Source organism: Idiotropiscis lumnitzeri, chromosome 3 (assembly GCF_059441095.1).
Source record: "Idiotropiscis lumnitzeri isolate Australia: NSW breed Sydney's pygmy pipehorse chromosome 3, RoL_Ilum_1.0, whole genome shotgun sequence".
Lineage (NCBI taxonomy): Eukaryota > Metazoa > Chordata > Actinopteri > Syngnathiformes > Syngnathidae > Idiotropiscis > Idiotropiscis lumnitzeri.
Genome location: NC_142393.1, coordinates 14267570 through 14288996, shown reverse-complemented (window position 1 = coordinate 14288996; position 21427 = coordinate 14267570). Strand labels below are relative to the sequence as shown.

Here is a 21427-nt window from a genome sequence, read left to right as displayed (position 1 = left end):
CAAGGGCTAATAAAACTTCAGAAAACAAATTAAAAATGTTATATTATTAATCGTATCTTACAAATTTCAAATGAGATTGGGAAATCAGATTAAATGCATTCAAGTGTATTTTTAGAACAAATATATTTTTGGTATTACAGTCGATACAATATTAAAGTTTCGTGTCTGAAATGAACTGCACCGATACATGATTGCGAAAGGACTTTGAAGGGGAACACAAACAACAACAACATGTCGGGTAGAAGTTCCTCTTTCCTCTCTGAACTCTTTGGTCTTCGAACATTTGGCAAATATCGCGATAGGAGCCGTCAGACTCACTACGTAATGTGCCGTGCTGCTTCTAGCGGCGCTGGTGACAGTGCTGAAAGCTGTTGGGGTGAGTTTTTATAAATATTTACGGTTCCTTATTGGTTTTAAACACACATATTGGCATATCTAGTGAGTAGATACAATTTGTAGCAATGACGAGTTTAAAATAGAACTAATTTGCCCTCGCTTGGCCGTGCTTGTAGGGCCTTGGTGGGAGCAGACGCTTTCCCCTCGGCATAAATCACCCCACACAAGGACCCACCAGGTTAGCATAGCAGTATAGCTCGAGCCGCTAGCACCGGCTACGGCCTAACCACATTCCGCTGGTAAAACATTCTCGCTATTATGTCTGGATATCACAATGTAGTGGTGACACGACGATTGTGAAGTAGTTTGATTTGATTCCGTGTCGGTGACAATTGACTGGCAACAATGATCGATAAACCCGAGCCTGAGTTCCATTCTCGGCTTCTTTGTTGTCCGGTCCTCGTGTGGCTGGTTTTTTAACGGGTCCCGTTAACCGTAGACTACAGGAATCCTTAAGAACCCACGTTTGGGTACGAATAAGCCACCATTTTAGGCACTCGCTGTCTAAATCAAGTTGTAATTAGCGTGGTACGAGTAGTGTGCAACTAATTAATTAGGATTAACTACAATGAAGTTAATATTAACACAGAACTTGGATTTAAAATGTGAGCAACGAATCGCTTCAAGAAGTGTTTTGCCTTTTAGAAATCCCTTTATTGTCATTGTACTCAAGTGAATCAAGTTTTAGTGTGTGTCGTACCTTTTACAAGTACAGTAGTTTTCAGTTTACTGTGCGACAATGCAGTAAACAAGCATATCCCGTAACTAACTTATTTTGGGACACTGACAGCCCCACTGACGGTTTCATCGATCGGTAACGCCCTGGACATAAGCGCCAATATAGTTAGCTTAATGCTAATATGCGTGGTTCCGATTGTCCAGACAAGGTCATTGAGTGAACGCAATTTTCTTTGTTAAAGCGACTGGCAGCAACTGATAGCAAACCACTTGCTTAATGAGACGCATGTCTTTCTGGAAAGGCTCTTAGTCCTTGCACGGCTGCAGTGTGTTGCAACGTGTTTGCTCAGGCCGTTCGCAGGTCCAGCTGAGCATGGCGACTGCTGGGAAGTCACATGGCGACTTCTGTCAGAGGGCTTGTTGTTCTGGAGCAAGCGTGGGCCCACTGTGTGATTTGGAACTGTTTACATTGGAGCCTTTTTTTAAAACATTTTCCCCCATTAGAGGTAAAGGAACTAAGCAATCGATGTTGGGGGCAGAATTGAACAAATCTATTTTTTCTTAACCATATTCGATGTATAGGCCATGCTGCAGGATAAAATGTATGGTCATACTCATAAAACACAATGACAATCAGTTACAAATAAGAAAATAATTGAAAGCTTTTAACAAGGGCTCAACAACGATTTAAAATAATTTTTAATTGCGATCAATCGGATGAGGTGTTTGTTATTAATCATGTTGAATCCTGTTGTTAAAGACAAAATCCTCAGAATTCCCAATGGTGTATAGCACACTTTTATTTTAAATGCATAATCATATGAATTAAACTCTTTTCTGTCCCTAGTAACTTTACCTTGGAAAATGTGATTCTGCTCAAATTTGCAACGGATGCTCAAAATCATCCCAGGAATAAGCAGAGAAAGTAATTTGATGGTGGTTGGGGTTCATTGTTCTGTTACTTGGGGGGGCTACCAGAATGTGTATGCCCTAGTAGCTTTACATAGGAAAAGGGTATCTTTCTCTTATTTTTTTTTTCAGTTCTTAAAAATGATCTCAGGAATACACAGTAAGTTTTTGGTCAGGCTTCACCCGTTTGGTTTATATGTGCGATTAATTACTGCCACTAGAATATGTATCCTCTTTGTTTTCCTGGAAAAGAGGATACCTGCTAAAATTCACTACACTTCACGTTCACTACTACGTTATCAATAACTATTTCTTTGTAAAACGTTTTTATGCATGAAGTGGAAATGTTCATAACTAATGGTTTAAATTATAGTGAATAATTCGCTGAATGAAATACAGTCCGGACTAGTGCAAATATTTATTTATTTATTTTTAAATAAATTTTGTTCATAAGAATACAAATTAAACTCAAACGTATGTGTTCTTTGGATGAAACAGTCGCCATTAGTAATAGTTATAAAGCCTGCATTGTTTAGCGATGTGTAGTTTATAGTTGTTTGATGCATTGAATGTGCATGAGTTATTCAGATGTCCAAGTGTGTGAGTGGTCATTGAACGCATCCGTTGTCCAATGCAGAACGCAAGTGACTTTATTTAGTTTTTCTTTGGCTTTTGTCGACACAGCCATCAACAGTGTCAAAAACAAAATAGAATGCCATACTGTTACTCAAAACGACTTTGAATATTCACGCACAATCAAACAGTCAATATCCCTCCCAAGCAGTCTGTTTACCCGCCTTCTTGGAGCGCATGATGATGTTTATTTCAAATAAATGTGACCTGGTTGTTCAGACTGCGGTTGGAAAGAAAGAATTCTCCCTTACCCACACGTAGTTCTAATTTGGCCTTTAATGACGTAAAGGTCGCATTGACCTGAGTGGCCGTATTGCAGAAAAAATCAAATCTACCTGCAATGTGTACACAGCCTTCGGCGTTACTATGTGTTTTGTCGCAGCCAAGCACCACAACATTTCTGACGTTTGCTGTCAATCAAATTTCTCTATTTAAATAATGAGCACTCCAAAGCAATAACGCATCACCCCCCGATGTGATGGGTGGGGTTGTGTCCAGTGGTATGTGACACAACGGTAAAGCCACCTACATACAGTAAACTCTTGCCAATACTGCTAATCAGAGTTTGTGCTCCTGCTTTAGTTTAGCTTATCCACGAATAATTTTGTGAATTATTTTTCAACTACACAAATTCAAATAAAGGCTGTGGTTTTCAGTACCATGTTGTACCACAACATGCCTAACCCGGTAAATAATGCACTGATGATGTAGTCGTTTACTTGTCGTGCTCAAATGCATGTTCTATGGGTTCATTTCTTCGCGGACCTTGTGAAAGTTTGTCTGTCCCAATAACCACGTTGACGACCATTCCACGTTGTAGTCCACCTTTCTCCGAAAGTCAGCCCCTACAGGGTTCAGGTCTTTTTCATTTTCATTGCTAGATTATAATTTCGATTTGAATTTTTAAATGTGCTTTTAATGAAAAGTGAACCACATTATTCCTTTATGATGATGTCATTTTATATTTATTTTAAAACCCAAAAGTACACATTTGTTGTGGTGGATTCAGTTTGAAAGTCCTCATTCCTGTCAAAATGGTAAATCACAGCGCTCACTGAAATCGAAAGAGGCCACATTTAAGCCTTTCATAAGTTTTGATGAGATCCTTACCACAGCATGAACATTGTTTGATAAGCAACATACATGCACAAGCAATGCATATAATGATTTGGAAAAAAACCAAACAAAAATATGACCCATCTTTGACCTTGCCTCTCAGCTTGTTTCAAAGCTCTGTACAATATTTACATGACAGTCTCGTGTCTAACCCATTGATGGAATCCTTTTCCTGTTGGCCCAGCCCCCACGTACACTATGACTGAACATGTACTCTTTGGTATGCAAAACATGATTGTGTTCAAAAGTGTTGCGCTAGATCACATTCGGGGAATGCAGCCATAAATATCACGACCTGATCTGAAGTTAAGCACGAGGACTTGTTGCTCCAGGCTTCTTGCTGTACTCGATCTAGTCCGCTACAATCAAGGACATCAGAGGACCTATTTTTATCCCTGCGCGTTGGATTCCCCAAAACACGTATCGGCACAACCCAACAACAACACAATGTGACACAATATGCATGCTGTGGTGGTTTATAACAGTCACATTGTAGTAATTACTGTATTTTTTTCACCATTAAGTCGCTCTGGAGTATAAATTGCAGTTTTGCGCACATTTATTTGATTAAAAACCAAGACCGTAGACCTAGGCACAAAGCACACGTTGCTTCACTCTTAACTATTCGGATACGCAGTGCCGTTCAGTTATCGGTAGAGTCTGGTGTTGAGCGATATTTTGGTGATTGATAGGGTGGTGTCTAAAAATGGCAATAATGGTTATTGATCAATTCAATATTGCTATAGCCATCCATCCATTATCCAAACCAATTCCGGACACGAGGCTGCTGGAGCCTATTCTAGCTGAAATTTGGGCAGTTGGCGGGGTACTTCCTAAACTGTTTACAGGCCAATCGCTGTGCACACAAACAAATGGTAGGCTATAATATTTCTTGTAACTGCAACGGGATCAACATTCTATTAGTCATGTGACAGCCAATGAGACTCTTGAATTTCATTCATGGAATTGGACGATGCAACTTCTGACCACATACAAACATATTTATCCTGATACTAGGTGAGCGCTAACCACTTTGCAGGCCGCTGCTATTTTCCAAATCATTTGATCAGATGTTATATTTGTCAAGTAGCATGCACAGTATAATGTCGGCGTGTGTGCGCATACATCTGACATGTGATTGAAGTCAACCATTTTACTTGACATGGGCAGCTGTGACGGAGCAGCTCCATCAATAAGGACGGTACAGCATGGTCCCCGGGGACGCAATTGCGCACATGCATGCACCGCACATTCCCATACTGATGCATTCAATTCCATCCCGTTTAATACATACGCACCCACCTGGCACCACATCAATACCACGTCAGTCACAGTTTTAATAGAGCGACCGAGGGTGCACAACTTGGTAGTTTTATTATGAATGGGAGCATACATGGACACACACACGCGCGCACGTTCAATTTAACACTCACCAGTCACGAGACGCGGCAGACAACAGACACGACATAACACGACGTAGAGGAAGACCAAACAGTGGGGGAGCTTCCGCGTTTCTTAAATATGTTTGTTTCGCGCGACAATTATGTCAGCTGATGCCCAAGGGGAGGGGCAAATCATATATAGAGTGAGTTGTTTGGAAAGAGGGAGATGAGAGGGGCTGCAGTGAAGGGAGTACTGGAGAGCGAGACAGTGACGCATTTTGCAACGTAGCTGACATGGTAGTTGTGGTTGAACTCCATTCAGTGGTTTTGTAAATATATAGATAGACACCCATATTTTTGTAAATTACTGTATTGTCACTTTTTCTGGGTTTTCGGACTTTTTGGGGACTTTTCACTGTGTTGCACTTTGGAAGGGCTGCACAATAAGCATCACTGTTGCACATATTCTGGCTATGCCATTTGTTTTGGAGGAGGTAAAAAAGGAACCCGCGACAGCAGCACACATCAAACATCCTTGCTGGATTGTACATGGAAGGTTTTTCTCCCTAACTGCTACTTATTTGAACAGGCGGTACAACCCAAAATATACAACACACGTGATTTTATTTTTTTTTTAATCCAGTGAGGCAAAAAAGTCAAACATGTAAGATACCCACCTCAAGGTCTCGTGCGATGGGGAAAATCCCCTCAAAATTATGCACACCTTGTGTGCCAGGCTTTAATAGGAGTGTTGCCGCCGGTGCCTGCTCTGAACCGCTCTGCTCCCAATGACCAGTCAACTCGCAGTCTTTGTGATTGGCATCTCATTTTAGCAAATCGTGATTATATTGAAAATGCAATTAATCGTTCAACCGTTCATCACATTTTTTTACCTTCTGTTTACATGTGCAGTTCAAGTGATGCATAGAACCCATATGTGCAGAAAGCAATAATTCACACAACGCCACAAGCATCAACACCGGGGCAGTGGCGTCAAGGAACTAAATCATATTGATAGTACAAATAATAAACATGACTTGGCATGCCTAGAGTATTTAATTTACTATATATATATATATATATATATATATATATATATATATATATATATATATATATATATTACTGTATTTGGCTCTGTTTTGAATCTAAACATTGTGTATGTTGTAAAGAAATTAATGCATCATCCCTGTCGCTGTGCTTCTTTCCCAACAGTATGAAGTGAAACGGGACTGAATTTTTTGTACCATCCGCAACTGCTTCAAAGTTCAGATCATAAGAAAGAAACCGAAGAGAAATTTCCAAAACAAAATAAGCAACGTTGCAACTCCCAAGACTCCATTATACGTTGGATCTAGGATCATTTCAAGGGTTTAAAACAACACCTGTAACCAAATCCTGAATTTGACCAAATACCAACATCAGGCCAGTCTACAAAAGCAGAAGAGAAGCAATCCTACGCCCAACCTGTTGCGAGAAGACAACTGATCTGAAACCAGAAGTTTGTGCCTACTCAACAGCTTTGACAAAGCACACGTCCCAACGCTGCTCCTAGCTCTCCTCATCCTCACCGCACCACCGACTCGACACTGGGGTGTGGAGTGAGCTGCTGTCTGCTAGTTTATTTTTAGTTTTTTCATAACTCCCCACACTTAAACCCCCTCTGCTCGCCCACTTTTTTCATCCGTTATTTTTCGAAGCAGTGTTTTTCTACATTTTTCTTCTATTTTTTGCGCTACATTTCTTCTTGCTTTTGCTTGACGCAAGCATCTGCAACTTGTGCCACAAGCCTGTAACAAGTGTGTGTGTGTGCGTGTGTGTGTGTACGACCGTGTATGAAGAGATCTTCAAAATCTTATTAATCATCAAGAACCTGCAAATTACCTTCCAAGACAACTAATAAAGGTGGGTCTTCCAACACGTTATCCCGTACTTAGCTATACCTCAAATGTTTCCCCCTTTCAAGCTTTCTTTTTCTCTGGAATTTTAAGTTGTTTAAATCAATTAACTGGTGGTGGTTGTCGTTAAGTCACGTAACTAATACAATGGAGCATTTTTCAAAGGTAAGCCACCAATGTTTGTTTCACAAAAGTATAAAAGACAGTCACAGCAGTAATATATCTCTGTTTCTGCTGCTGAAGCGATGGTATTTATTGTTCTCAACGCATAACTACTAATTTCCTATTGTGGGATTAGTCTGGTAAGAGATCCCAAGTAAACAGTATTACAGTATTTTGTTTCTGTTAGTGACCTTGTAAATCAAGAATGTTATTGCAAGCCAAATGGGAATTCCTCCCAAAACAACTTCATACAAACAACTCAATCGTTAAATTAAGGTATTTTCAAGTAATAATAATTCCTCACGGAAGTGTCCTTGAGCAACACCTCAAACTACAACAGTTGCTGTAGCTTCTAACTTGCTCTCCTCAGGGAATTTTCCGTAGCGTATCAGTACAGTAAACTAGAAAAACATTCAGCTCAACGAGACCTTGGTCAAGCATGGCAACGCTTTCAGGGTATCTCCTTTTACTCTACACCCTTGGCTCAGTACCACACAAATCAATTTGCCTTGGTTTAGGGTTCTTACTTCAAAGTGAGAAACTCTCACTGTTAGCAAAAGCAAACAAAAATATTCATGCTCTACTTGGAAAACGCCTACATTGAATGGGTTCTCCCTTGAACCATGCTCCACCTTTCACCTAAATTGTTAAATGTTTTTTTTTTTTTTTATGCTTAATCTTTTGAGCAAACAGAACATAATGCCCAAAAATTTTTAATGGATATTTAGATGATCTCAACAGTAAACAAAAAACTAAAACACATTTTGTTTCTAATTTTGCTTAGGTTGATTGCCTTTTGTAGACACTGCCGTGCACCTATTGTTGATTCAAGCCATGTTCTCCCAAGTATTAGTTAAACATTCTGTACACTTCATTGTCAGGAAAGAGCCCAAACCTCCTTTCCTTGTTTTTGTGCAATTGTGGCCGGCTGACATATTTGCCTCACCCGTCTTGTTTGTTCCTCTCTTCGCCCCTGCAGACATCCAGCGGTGTATCATTGGGTGGTATCATTAGAACTAATCATTTACCATCAAGCAAAAAAAAACAAAAATCTAATTAAAAATACTTATCGGAATCAGCAAAAGTGCTCAAGTGTGTTTTGAGTTTATGGGAAAATATGGGCAGCCCCTGGAAAGGCTTTGTTGAATTTACCATGCCTGCGTCGCCACCCACCACGTTTGTTAGCGCTGACCTGAGCAGCACATCCCCTGTCGGACTCAGCCTGTCGCCATATGGCCGATCTGTAAGTTCCACTTTCCCACCTGTTTTCTAAAAAGCCCCACCGCCCTTCCATCGAATGCTCATTCACCCTTCCCATCGACCGCCCATCAGCCTGCCTTGCCCCCGCGTCTATTTGCTGTCAGTGGCCTACAACCTTCCATCCCCTCTGGGCTCCAGAGACTAGCCTCTGCTCAGGAGTATTATACCAAGGTGGCTGTTCCAACAAGAGTGTCAAACTTTTCACATTTCCTGTTCTCGCCTCCCATGTCAGTTTTTTCTCTCCCCGCCCTACAAATCAATACAGCTTCATCAATTTCATCTATACACAGGCAAATCACTGCCCGCAAACCAAGGCCAAGAAAATGAGACAACTGGCTGTTGGCCGCCGAAGATCGACTTTGTTCACATATTTTAATGGACAACCAAAATGCGATTCTTCCCATTCTTTGCAATAAGTTAATTCTTTACTGGGCCAACAAAAGAGGCTGATCTCAGACCCCCTCCTCTCCCCATAACTCATTACTCATCACCACCTTCCGCTATAGATGCACTGCTGTTTGCCTTATCATTTGATATTCCCGCTGTAGTGTAATAAATTGACTCTTTCAGTAACCTTTAGGACTCTGCTTTAGAAATGTTGGTGAACTGACTAAACCTGAGTTCATTTTTTTTCTGATCCATTCTTCCATTGTTTGGGGGAAAAACATCCAAAGTGATTGAAGGTGGTATCCTGTTTGGTATCTGTGATTTTTTTTTTCTCCTTTTGGCTTTCCACAGCCTTTTGCTATTGCTTACCATTAAGTTGAGCTGTAACGTGGCAATGTTGTCATATATTTGCCTGGAAGGAAAATGTAAGCCATATTTTGGCAAAGCTTGGAAATTGTGATATTCTGATTATCTTTTGGTACTACACAGCAGTCGCTCCTGTCTGCATAACAGTAGTTATACTTAAATGCTAAATGCTCCTCTCCAACAGCATAGCCAAGCGCCAGGCAAAATGTCAAAATTGGAAAGGGGTACTTCTGAACCCCCAGTGGCTCGCAACACTGGCCCATCCACCTCTACCGCTCCCATGTCTATTCCTCGCTCTTCTTCGGTCTCTTGCCGTCCCCAGTCAGGAAGTAAAAAACACAGGCGGACTCCCTTGTACCAAAGATCAGTAAGAGGGCATGCTGAGTGTCCCGAAGGATTTTTACAGTTTTATAACATCATAATGTGTCATGTGGCTTAACAGCATGGACTGTGTGTGGTGTTGTAAAATCTTGTTTGACAAAAGTGTGTGGGCTGCCTCTGTCGGTTTTGACTGGGTTTTTTTATTGAATAACTACTTGGGTCAGGGTTTCTCCAGCTAGAGGGGTTCACATTGACAAGGTTTTGAACATCATCATGTGGAGCGAGCGTATTTTGAGGCCACTAAACTACCTTATCAAATGAGAACATTCTATAGTGTTCTAATAGTTTTCATTGTTGATTTTCTCATTTAACAAGTAGGCTTGTGAACACATTTCTAGTATTTGTAGTTACATTTTTATCTATTTAACTCAATTTTATTTGTATAGTGCCAAATCCAGACAGATGTTTTCTCAGGGCATTTAAAACACAGAGCAGGTCAAAGACCACACTCCTGTCCTCACTTATTAAAAGACTAACCGATTCTCAACTTCCTCCCACATGAGCAAGCACTAGACCCAATTCAACAATCCCTCTTGAGAATCCGCTGGTTGGTTTAAAACAGACGTGGGCAATTCATTTTGCAATGGGGCCACATGAGAAACGAAATCTTGCTGAGTGTTAACCTCAACTTTGTTCCATATTATTTTTAATACATACACATAGCTTTGTGTGTGTGTATTGTTATAATTAGGCAATACACATTTTGAACAAAATTGTTAGTAGTTGTTAAAATGACGGCTTTACCCTTAATGTTATTATAACATTAATATTTTGCTCCAACATCTAATGTATATTAACTGTTCTCTGTCAGGACTCCCAAATATGTAAATATGCGGGAAGTATACAATTATTGCCTGTTATTGATACCATACTATTATGAAACTGTAGATTAGCATCCTGTGTCCTCTTACCTCCCTCCGTGCGGGAAATTAGAACTACTAACTTGAGAACAGCTGTCATGTTTACTATTCTTTTTTTTTTTTTTTTTTTAATCGCTAGCAGAATCTGAGTAGTTGCTATGTGATGAAAACAAAACTCCCGCTCGCTGGCTCACTTGTATTAGCATCCAGATGTGTACATAAAGCCCAACTTTCATAATAAAAGCATTTTATATTTTGCATTTTGCTTTGACTTAATGGTCACTGTACGTGCTGGTCAGAGACACGATAGACACGATGGTCAGACCCAGGCCCATGTCTAGGTTAGACAGCAGAAAAGGAGACATTTGTGGCCTGTCTGATACCTGGGGCATAAAAACACAAAAAGGTTCATCTGTGCATTTCCAGTGGCAAAACAAATGGGGGCAGGGGGAGTTGCCCCAGTTAAATTACTGTTTTTTCTAAAGTAATCTTACAGTTTCAATCTGCCTATTACAGGATGTTTGACTTTGTAGAGTGAGTGTAACATTAATTTTATTATTTTTTTTAATTTTACTGGAAACTGGAACTATATGGCACTTATTACTGTACTAATGACTTACGACTGCAAAGTGAATTGTAGTTTTTAATGCATGCTTCTTAAATCTTGTAATTTGGTTATGAGAGTAATGTCTGCTGTTGTGCAGTCAGCCTACTCAGAAGCTTCTTGATGAGACTTTAATCCCTTTCCTTCCCACCTTTTTAAGTCTGCTTTATGCATGTTCTTGTAAATGCTTTTTTTAAAATGATTTTCAAGGTTGACAGGAAACAACTACGTTTTCTTTTAGTATTTTCTGCGATGTCAACTCCAAATTCTTTCCTCTTCCCCAGATGAGTTTTGACCCGGGTATGCTCCATAACAATGGGCACACTGCATACGCTAATGGAACAGGTGCCGGCATTCGAGAGATGGGGGTGATCGAGAAGCTTCTGACTTCATATGGTTTCATCCAGTGCTCTGAACGTCAGGCTCGTCTTTTTTTCCACTGTTCTCAATACTGTGGCAACCTGGAAGACCTCAAAATAGGAGGTGCGAAATATTGGAATGTCACAAACGCCGGTGCTCATTTCTGCCTCACGACAACTTATTTTTCCTGTCCTGTTCTCTTTGCAGATGATGTTGAGTTTGAGGTGTCCTCTGACAGGCGCACTGGCAAGCCCATAGCAGTGAAGCTGCTAAAGATTAAGCCAGAGGTGCTGCCAGAGGAGCGCATTTCAGGCCAGGTGGGGCCAGACCTGCACGTCTATCCCTTTACTGTGCTGCATGGTTATATTCATCCAGTTAAGGAACACCGTTTTATATTTGGTTCTGTCCTTGTCTGTCGTCTTAAAATGTCGTCTTAAGTTGTTTAAGTTTTTCAAAGCTACGCATGAGATCACCAGACAATCCAGTATGGAAAGACAAAAATGCAGAAAGAGATAAAAACCCACAAAACCATAGCACGGCAACGTGTGCATTGAGAGCTACAATACAAAAGCTGTATTATAAATTCTGCTGTTATCAAGGTCAATCAAAGTCCCTTCATAGTTGTATTTTATTATTTTAATCTACTCGAGTCAAATTATTGAAAACGCCTCTCAGTAAAGGTACTAGTTACATGACTGTAACACGTCTGTCAATCAAAATTGAGCTTTATTTACATTTTCAAGGCAAGAATTTTCATACAGCTATATACATAATATTGTATTTGATCAATTTTAAGCCTAATGTTACATTCGCATGTTGTCCTTCATACTGGATGTTTTCTTGGGCTATGGGATGTCTGTGAGATGAATAGTCTTGCTCAAGTGGTCTGTAATTGTGGCTTAATGCAAATTTAGTTGGTTGCACATATGACATGGTTTGGTTCCTTTTGCATCTCAGCCGATGTGGTTGAATAAGAATCCATCAAAAAAAGTTGTCATTGACATTCAAGAGGACCTCATACTGTACTCTATACGATTGGTTATAGCCCGCGTGAGATCAATTACTATCTCAAAAAAAGGCAGAAATATTTGAAGGAGGAGTAGATTGGATTGTGCCCTGTGATTGAAGGGCATCGGATTTGACTAGAAATATGGGATGGAAGAGTTGTAGAACATCCCACATCCCTTCCTGTAACACCCCACAATCACAGTTGTACCCTTGAGCAAGACATTCAAATCCTCAATTGTTGTTCTGCTCCTCCATAGTTGACCACGGTGACCAGTGCGTCACCAATGGGGAGCGCTTGTGTTATCGTGATGGGTGGCAGTTAATTTAAGTGTGTGTCTATGTGTTTATGTTTCCACTTTAATTTCACAATCAAATTATTAAGATTGGCAAAGATGTTTGTTAAATAACGGCCATGTTTTGTATAGGTTGTCTCCTCAATTCCTGGAACTTTAGAGGGGAAGTCTGTTCCTGGCCATGTGCCCACTGGAAGTGTTTGTTATGAACGAAATGGGGTAATGTGTCAAGAATATATTTCCGGATTATCCATCTAACCAACCTAATTGCAACATGCAACAGGCAACATTTTTGTTCATGTTTTGATTGGTTTCTGTTCGGCCGAGCTCAGACTACACGAATGTAGCCCAATTTTTAACTCGACAAACATGTCGCAAACAAACATTTACTTTCATGGCAGATTTTGAGTTGTCTTGAAGCATCATACCCAGTGTAGTGTTACATAATCAACGATTAGTTGTCTGGCATCTGGGATGCGTCACGATCATGACAGAAAGTTTGGCGCGTCAGAATCGGGTTTTTTTGCTTTCCGCAAACTGTATTGGCATGATCTACGTGGCCACACGATTTGTTCCTCGACATTGACCAATAGTGAAATGGAGCAAACTGCCTGTAAGGCTCTCACCAGCGTGCTCTAGCCCCCCCAGCAAAAACGATGCTTCGTGTGCAAACAGTGAGATGGCAGACTTAATCTGGAGTGCAATTTCGAGTACTCTAGCATGCGTACCACTTATGTGCAGCCCTGTGTATAACTAACTACACTCCATGAGTCAGAGAGGCGTTTCTAATATTTTGCCCATTTGAAGCTATAGTAGCCAAAATAATAGATCATTTAGTACGTTATATTTTGTATATATGTAAAGGCGCAATGTTTGCACTCATGACGTGGCCGCATGGGTTCATGGAGAACTAAGCATGTCAACAATGGTATAGACGTGTAGAGATGTGGCACGTGATTAATTTATGCAGTCCACATCTCATCCCTTCAATCAAAGCTTGACTGTGGTGTGATTTCCACAGGAAGTGTTTTACCTGACCTACACTACTGATGATGTGGAGGGCAATACCCACTTGGACACTGGTGACAAAGTCAGCTTTTATATGGACACCAACAAGCAGTGAGTTCTGGCTCGTTGTCTTTGTCGTTAGTGTTTGCCTTTTCCAATAAGATTACATGAACTGTGTCCACCTCTTGTTTTTCAGTACTGGTGCGGTCAGCGCTCGTAATATTCAGCTCGTGACGAAAAAGCAAATGAGGTGCCAGGGTGTGGTGTGCGCTACAAAGGTAAATGTCGCTGATAACATTTTAGCTGTCTCACTAAACACTGGACTTAAATAGTCGGGTAAAGATCCTAGGTAGTTTCAACTACAGTGGTTATTTAGTCATATGCAAGGCTGAAAATAACCTTTCTTTGAGAGACCATGTCTCTCGGTTGGCCTGGGAACGCCTTGGGATTCCTTTGGAAGAGCTGGAAGAAGTTGCTGGGGACAGGCAAGTCTGGGCTTCCCTGCTATAGCTTCTGGCCCTACAACCCGAATCTGGATAAGCAGTAGAAAATGGACTGAATTTCTTTGCAGGTTAATCTCAAATACAGCAACGGTTTTATGAAACACTAACATTGCAATATAACAATTAAACAATTGATTTTCTTTCTTATTTCTGATATTCACAATGCAAATAGCAACAAATTGTATTTCTTGTCTAGAAACATTTTCAGTGGGGCAATGTCAAACACAAATATAAATTTCACTTCAATCTTGATAGTTATGAATGGGTTGTGTGGTCCAAAAGGAGATTTTGTTTGTTAGTTTCACCATCCCTGCCAACCGAGGTTGGTAACTTCCCAGTTTGCCTCTGGTATTCATGTCAGTAATGAAATTAGCAGTTACTCGATAGTTGGATTGTTAGATATGGTGATGTGGAGTGGCCTCTCTCATATCTCACACCACTTGCTTTTATCTTTCGGGCCATTTGCAGGCCCAGGAAAAAGAGTGAAAGCATTTGAAGGAAAATCCAACTGTGTTAATATGTTTAATATGCAGTGGAGGACACGCATTGAAATGATTGTAAAACATGTTGAGCATATCATACAAATGAAAATGTATTTCATTAGAAAAAACAGTGTTTTTGTGTGGATGCTTATGGGTGACGATTCAAAAGATATTTGGCATAATTCTGTAAATACCATGACTTATAAAGTTTTTGCAATTATGCAAATTCTTAGACATCTTTCTATGGTATTTAACCATCCATTTTCTTTTCAGGAGGCTTTTGGGTTCATCGAGAGGGCGGATGTGGTGAAGGAGATCTTTTTTCACTACAGTGAGTTTAAGGGTGATCTTGAGGCCCTGCAGGCAGGAGATGATGTTGAGTTCACGATCAAAGACAGAAATGTAGGCATCTTTCACCGTTTTGCTTGTGTGAACACATGATTCTTGATTGATCTATGCTGACCTCTTGAACCGTGTGATTGTATCCTAGGGTAAGGAGGTTGCCACAGAAGTCAAACTTCTTCCTCAAGGAACTGTAATCTTTGAGGATATCAGCATTGAACAGTTTGAAGGAACCGTCATCAAGGTCATCCCCAAGATTCCCACCAAAAACCAGGCAAGTCGATCAAAAGTTGATTGTAGAGTAGTAGTTTTGGGAAAATAATGAGTAGAACGCATCTTTTATAGTTGCTTACTCTTTCTTTGCCTGCCACAGAATGACCCTCTCCCAGGCCGTATCAGTGCTCGAATTGGATTCAGTGACAAAGAAATGCCGTTTGGCGAAAAGGACACAAAGTCAAAGGTGACTCTTTTGGAGGGAGACCATGTGCAATTCAACATTTCCACCGACCGCAGAGACAAGCTGGAGAGGGCTACCAACATCGACATGCTTCCTGACTCTTTTGATATCACTAAAGAGACTCGTGAAATGGTGAGCGAGACAAAGATGGTTGGCGGGAGGTCATGGGCAATTTGCGATGAGCCAACTGAATTTACATTTAAGAGATGCAAATCAGTGGGTTCATGTGGAAGCCACTGTCATCCAGACTGACGGCGAGTCTTGTTTCAGGGGGTGATTGCTGCTATCCGTGATGGTTTTGGCTTCATTAAGTGTGTGGATCGTGATGCTCGGATGTTCTTTCACTTCAGTGAAGTCCTGGAAGAGAGCCAACTGCACATCTCTGATGAAGTGGAGTTTACTGTTGTGCCTGTATGTTACGTTTTTTCCTGCACCGCTGTTTTAGGAATTGGCATGCACTTTGTAATTAATTTACAGACAAAACTCCGCATCATGATCTTATCTTGTCTTTGCCAGGATATGCTCTCTGCTCAGAGGAACCATGCCGTACGCATCAAGAAGCTGCCTAAGGGCACGGTGTCCTTTCATACACAATCTGAGCAGCGCTTTATTGGGGTGGTGCAGAAGGACGTGTCAGCCTCTGCTAAGAATGCCAGTCCCAGCAAGGGCAAGGAGAAGGTACTGTATCATGAATTTGGACCGATAGTGGTAATTTAGGCGTTTTGCTTTTTTAAAGGGGTACTAGTAGTTCATGTTCTTTTACCTTTTTGCTTTCTTTTTCAATGACCTCTTCCCTCTTCTTGTGGTTAGAAAAAAGACAAGGTAGGACTCAGGCTCACTGCATGCAGTAAAACGCAATTATAATACCGCAAGATAACCATTTTAAGCAGGGCTCCAGACATGCGCACGTAGATGAACACGGTCTCAATTCTTTGGGGCAGTCTGGAGCCCTGTTTAGGTTTCAGAATTTCTGTCTAATAGGTGCCTGTTCCTCTCGTTTGTTTGTTTTTTAAGGGTAAAATGGTAGACAAGGTTAGTCTTTGAAGACTCAAAGGTCGCTTCCTTCATTTTTTTTTTACTTTAGCAGTTGACAGCATGCATTTGGTCACCAATTAACTCTTATGGATGTGGCTGCAGAATTATTGATACTAGTGCACAAAGAAATAACTTCATCAAAAGTATGATTAATAAGAGAATATATATAAGGTCTGTGTCACTCCTGGGAGAAAAGTAAACACACTTACTTTAATTGCTATTGAAAGCCTAATTAAAAATGTCTATACATTTCAAAACTTGGTATTTATTTAACTACCAAAACTGAACTTAAATATGCTTAAAAGAGATACACAAATCATGTCACGGCCTTATGTAATGAAGACGACACTGGACAGCGCTAGTTTATGACATGTCGAGCAGCTAGATGTGCACAAGTGGCCCATGTCTAAATAACAAAGCAAGCAAGCACCCATTTAAAAAAATAAATAAATAGATGGTATTTCATTCGTGGAGTGGCACTTAATCATGGAGCTGCCAAAGTACACTTGTTGGACTGCAACAAAATAGTTAATTGCAAATTACTGTCTGTCACATATGGATGAAAAATTTACAATTTCATGCTCAACCACTCGAATCCATTGCCTTCCGCCAGTCTCCTTGACATATGGAAAACTATTTTGACAGAGAAAGACAGCTTCACTATAACAGATGATATCTGACATGCCTATATATATGTTATAATCATTTTTGACTCAGTGCAATAGGAATTTAGCTCACATGCACGTGTTCCTTATAACAAGCTCTTAAACCACATGATCCATTTGTGTGTTTGATGTGGCTGGTTGAGATTTTTTTTTTTGAAGAAATGTTGATGGCCGTTTTGATGCACACGGTCATATACTTACCCTCTGCACTCTAAAAAATAGTTAAATGTGCATAAAATACATTGGATTTAATTTGTTCTCCGCCCTGTAGGAACCCGAGGACGGAGTGATTGCGTATGAAGACTGCGGAGTAAAGCTCACTGTGGGATACCATATAAAAGACCTGGAGGGAGGATATCGCCCACAAGTTGGAGACAAGGTGTCAACTGATTAAATAACTTGAAATTATTTGCTGTAATGATATCCTGAGATTGCTTTTTTTTTTTTTTGATACATTGCTGATTCAGTCATTCTTGACCATATAGACAAACTACAGAATGTGTTAAATGGCTTTAGAAAAGTAAGTTTTAAAATTGTAGTTAAAAAAAGAAAGCAACAAAAGTATTTTAATGATAGTCCACACTTTCCTCTTGTGTTCTGTTGTTAAATATGTATTGTGCAATCAACGTTTCGGAGTTTTTTGCCATGTTAAAATGCATTTTCCTTGGCTCACCCATGTATGTGATTGTTCTGTGCATTTCTTGTGTGAATATGTTGGTCGTAAAGACCAGAAAAGCTGAGAGAAAGCTCCTTTTAAAAAGGCAAAAAAATGCTTTTTAATCGTGCTACTATGCAACATTTTCCACCCGATATTTTAATCTTAATCTGTATATTTAGCTAGATGCCCCTACCTCAGTTGTGGCGACGTTGTATGACATGGTTCAACCCCTAGGTGGAGTTCTCTATCAACGAAGTGAAACGAAGCGGCCAGCAGAGTGCCGTTTCCATCAGGGTTGTGAACCGTAGTAGTGCCAGCGGTGGAAAGAGACTGCAAGGCTTCATTGCCACACTGAAGGATAACTTTGGCTTCATCGAGACTGCAAATCACGACCAGGAGATCTTCTTCCACTATAGGTGAAATTTTAAATTGAATTCTTGTTTGGACGTTGAAGGCGTTCTTTCAGATGCTGTCACAAGTGATAAACTCATAAATTGTCTGTTTTTGACTTCAGTGAAATGTGTGGGGACTTGGATAATCTGGAGTTGGGTGACACAGTGGAGTATACTCTCTCCAAGGGAAAAGGAAATAAAGTCAGTGCAGAAAAGGTCACCAAAGTGGCCGCTGGTATGAGTTTGGATTTTTATTTATTTATTTTTTTCATTTTTACTTGAACAGTCTTCAGTGTTCTTGCATGGGATGAACAAATTGGGATGCACTCTTTTCAGTGAATGGCATTGGAGATGATGTTGGTACGACAGTGTTGGTGGGGAAAGTCATGCGTCCAATACGCAGTGTGGACCCATCTCAGACAGAATACCAAGGACTTATTGAGGTCATAGAGGAAGGTGGGTCTGATCTTGGATGCCTTTAAGAAAGGGTTTTTGTGTTTGTTTTTTTTAAAGAAAATGTTTTTTCATCTACACTTGTTTTAGGGGGAGGTAAAGGCACCAATTATCCCTTTGGAATCATGGGTATGGCCAACAAGGGTGACTGTCTTCAAAAAGGAGAACAGGTGAAATTACAGGTTTGCACAATATCCCAGACTGGACAAAAGATGGCCTGTAATGTGGTGCCCCAGCGTCGAGCTTTGGTGGAGTGCGTCAAAGACCAGGTTGTTGTCACATCCCAACACAATATGACAGGATTCTCGCGAGAATAAAATTAGTCTCAAGTTGGTGTGTTTCTCCTAGTTTGGTTTCATCACATATGAAGTGGGTGAGAGCAAGAAGCTTTTCTTTCACGTCAAAGAAGTCCAAGATGGCTTGGAGCTCCAAACTGGGGATGAAGTGGAGTTCTCGGTTGTCTTCAATCAACGCATAGGAAAATGTAGTGCCTGCAACGTGCGCAGAGTCAGGTAGAACCAAGCTGAGACTTTCATTCATCAAATTGTCCCATTGATCGTTTCTAAAGTGTAACGTTCTATATACTGTAGCGCCGTGCAAAGTTAAACCTCCATTATGTTTTGCCCCTGACATTGCAGTGAGGGGCCTAAACCAGTGGTGACTCCACGGCCTGACCGTCTAGTCAACAGACTGAAGAGCATCACTCTGGATGACGCCAGTGCACCTCGCCTCGTCATCGTTAGACAGCCGCGTGGTCCGGACAATTCAAAGGTACCTCAATCTGAAACATGACAGCGCAAAAGCGTCTTTCCATCGCTTATCTCTACTTTATTGCCACAACACAACCATAGAGAGGTGTTTGTGTTTGTTGAGAACTGTCTCAGGCACTGGGCGGATCGCGCCCACTCAATGCGATGGGCAAATGACCGATTTACATTTCATTCTGCCCAAAGGGAACAGGACTGCCAGAATGAAATAAATAAAAATTGAAAGAAAATACATTTTGAAACAAATAATAAAAACAATAATGAAATACTGAAATAAAAAATCTGTGTAGTGGGAAATATGTAAAATACATAAGTTAAGACCTTTTCAACGACACTCATTCCACGCATTAAATTATGTAACCATAATTGGTTTTCATGGTACTTTTAATGACAGAATCACTCGACTAGAACTTAATTTGTGTGTGTCTGCGTGATCATTAACATGCAACTCAATTGTCTCCCATTCAGGGCTTCAATGTGGAGCGCAAGACTCGCCAGCCTGGTGTCATTGACTGAGCAATACTGTTTGGTACTGGTAGAAGCGGGATGGGGGCAGTTTGGGGGGGAAGACTAGTGAACCCGATATGTCACGTTATGCTTAAAACCCAAAACGTATGCACACAATGCAGCAATTGGCCCACTTAATTCATGGAGCCATGGATAAATGTGGGGCAAGCTTCCCCTTCCCCCGACCCCGCCTCTATTGTATGATGTTCTTGATGAGTGCACATGAGATCTCTGAGCGTGTGCATGTGTGTTGTATCCTCGCTGTGAGTAGGGACAGGGCCTTGTCCCTCTAAATCAGACTGTGTGGCCATCTGTGCCCCCAATTGTTTTGGAATTAGTTTTGTCTGGAATTCTGCACCTGTAAATGTGTCCATTTGTTTTGTTGGCGTGAATGAGCGTGCACGCATTCGTGACTGCATGTCTTTGAGTCTCTTTACCGTATATCTTTTTTTCTTCCTTTTTCTTCTTTTGCGTCTTTACCCACAGACACTTGAAATGGTTTTGTTGTGAGATTTCTGCTACTGTATGCTTTCCTACAAAATGCATAAAGCAAAGTTCCCTCCATAAGGAGGATCATATTTCTCATGTGCGAGCTTCAACCGAGGATTTTTCTCTGCTCGTTTTTTTGGAGCAGGTTTTAAATGCTTGACTTGAGAGCTTTTTGAAAGCATGTAGTGTGTGTGTGTGGTTGTGAGTCTAATGGGATTTAGTTTTACCAATCTGGAGCCTTTAAATACTTTTTTTAGTATTCACAAGCTCCACTAAAGCAATTTCTCCCAGGTGCAGAATTCCTCGTGGCATCTGCAATTTTATTTTTATTATTATTATTTTTTTTTGCACATGCTGCTTTTTCCATATAAACTCAGTCTACTATGAGAAACAAGGTGCCTAAAAACAAAAACAACAAAAAAAAAACCTACAAGCAAAATGAAGGGAGGGTGGTGGGGCTTAAAAAGGCTTGTTTGTTTCCCAGCCAGCCACCAATATAAAGAACAATCTTTGAATGGCTTTCTTGTTAAGTAGAGATAATGATATGCATCCCAAACCTGTGGGTTCAACAATACTGTATGTAATGTGTGCTTTTTTCCCTTAGTTAAAGTCAGACTTCATATATAAGAACAAATTTATGGGGGGAAAAGTAAAGTATTGGAAACAAAGTTAAAAAAAAAAAAAAAAATAAAATAAAAAAGAAGCAGAATCAGGATCAATCAGTCAGCCGAGATCACTGGGTTTCAGTTGAGCCGCGTACAGAGGTTCCCATGTACGTTTGTTAATGGTCTTGAATGAATAAGCAAATTAAAGTTTTATGAAAATCAAGTGGTGGTTTGTTTTTTTTAACTTTCGTAAGTGAAATTGCAGTTTGCCTGGGATCAACAAAAAATAACCCCTGTGAAGTGAAATAAAAGAATGTCTTGCAAGATAAACCATATTTTTTACATTCAATTATTGCTCATTTAATTAATGA

The 21427-nt window shown here is 40.4% G+C and overlaps 1 protein-coding gene across 3 annotated transcripts; it reads left to right on the top strand.

The window, feature by feature from the left end:
* The first annotated feature begins 235 nt into the window (after nt 1–235).
* On the top strand, nt 236–21279 carry csde1 (cold shock domain containing E1, RNA-binding). 3 transcript variants are annotated; one of them, XM_088289579.1, is made up of 21 exons: nt 236–376; nt 6330–7019; nt 8154–8417; nt 11317–11515; nt 11600–11709; nt 12826–12912; nt 13715–13812; nt 13898–13979; nt 14960–15088; nt 15177–15302; nt 15402–15617; nt 15756–15896; nt 16002–16163; nt 17457–17564; nt 18078–18259; nt 18358–18470; nt 18572–18691; nt 18779–18957; nt 19037–19200; nt 19327–19459; nt 19924–21279. In XM_088289579.1, the coding sequence occupies exons 3-21, from the start codon at nt 8292–8294 to the stop codon at nt 19969–19971; spliced, it is 2523 nt and encodes an 840-aa protein (XP_088145705.1). In that variant the 5' UTR covers nt 236–376; nt 6330–7019; nt 8154–8291; the 3' UTR covers nt 19972–21279. The 3 variants fall into 3 exon arrangements, with proteins under 3 accessions (XP_088145705.1, XP_088145704.1, XP_088145706.1); XM_088289578.1 differs by having other exon boundaries at nt 11600–11766; XM_088289580.1 differs by lacking the exon at nt 8154–8417 and having other exon boundaries at nt 11600–11766.
* Nucleotides 21280–21427: the final 148 nt, after the last annotated feature.

Bases quoted from the DNA above. Each gene is read 5' to 3' on its own strand.
- csde1 (XM_088289578.1), top strand. From the start codon at position 8,292: ATGGGCAGCCCCTGGAAAGGCTTTGTTGAATTTACCATGCCTGCGTCG. The intron at 11,767-12,825 runs GTTAAGGAACAC...TGTTTTGTATAG, and splicing joins TGCATGGTTATATTCATCCA to GTTGTCTCCTCAATTCCTGG. The intron at 15,303-15,401 runs GCAAGTCGATCA...TGCCTGCCACAG, and splicing joins AGATTCCCACCAAAAACCAG to AATGACCCTCTCCCAGGCCG.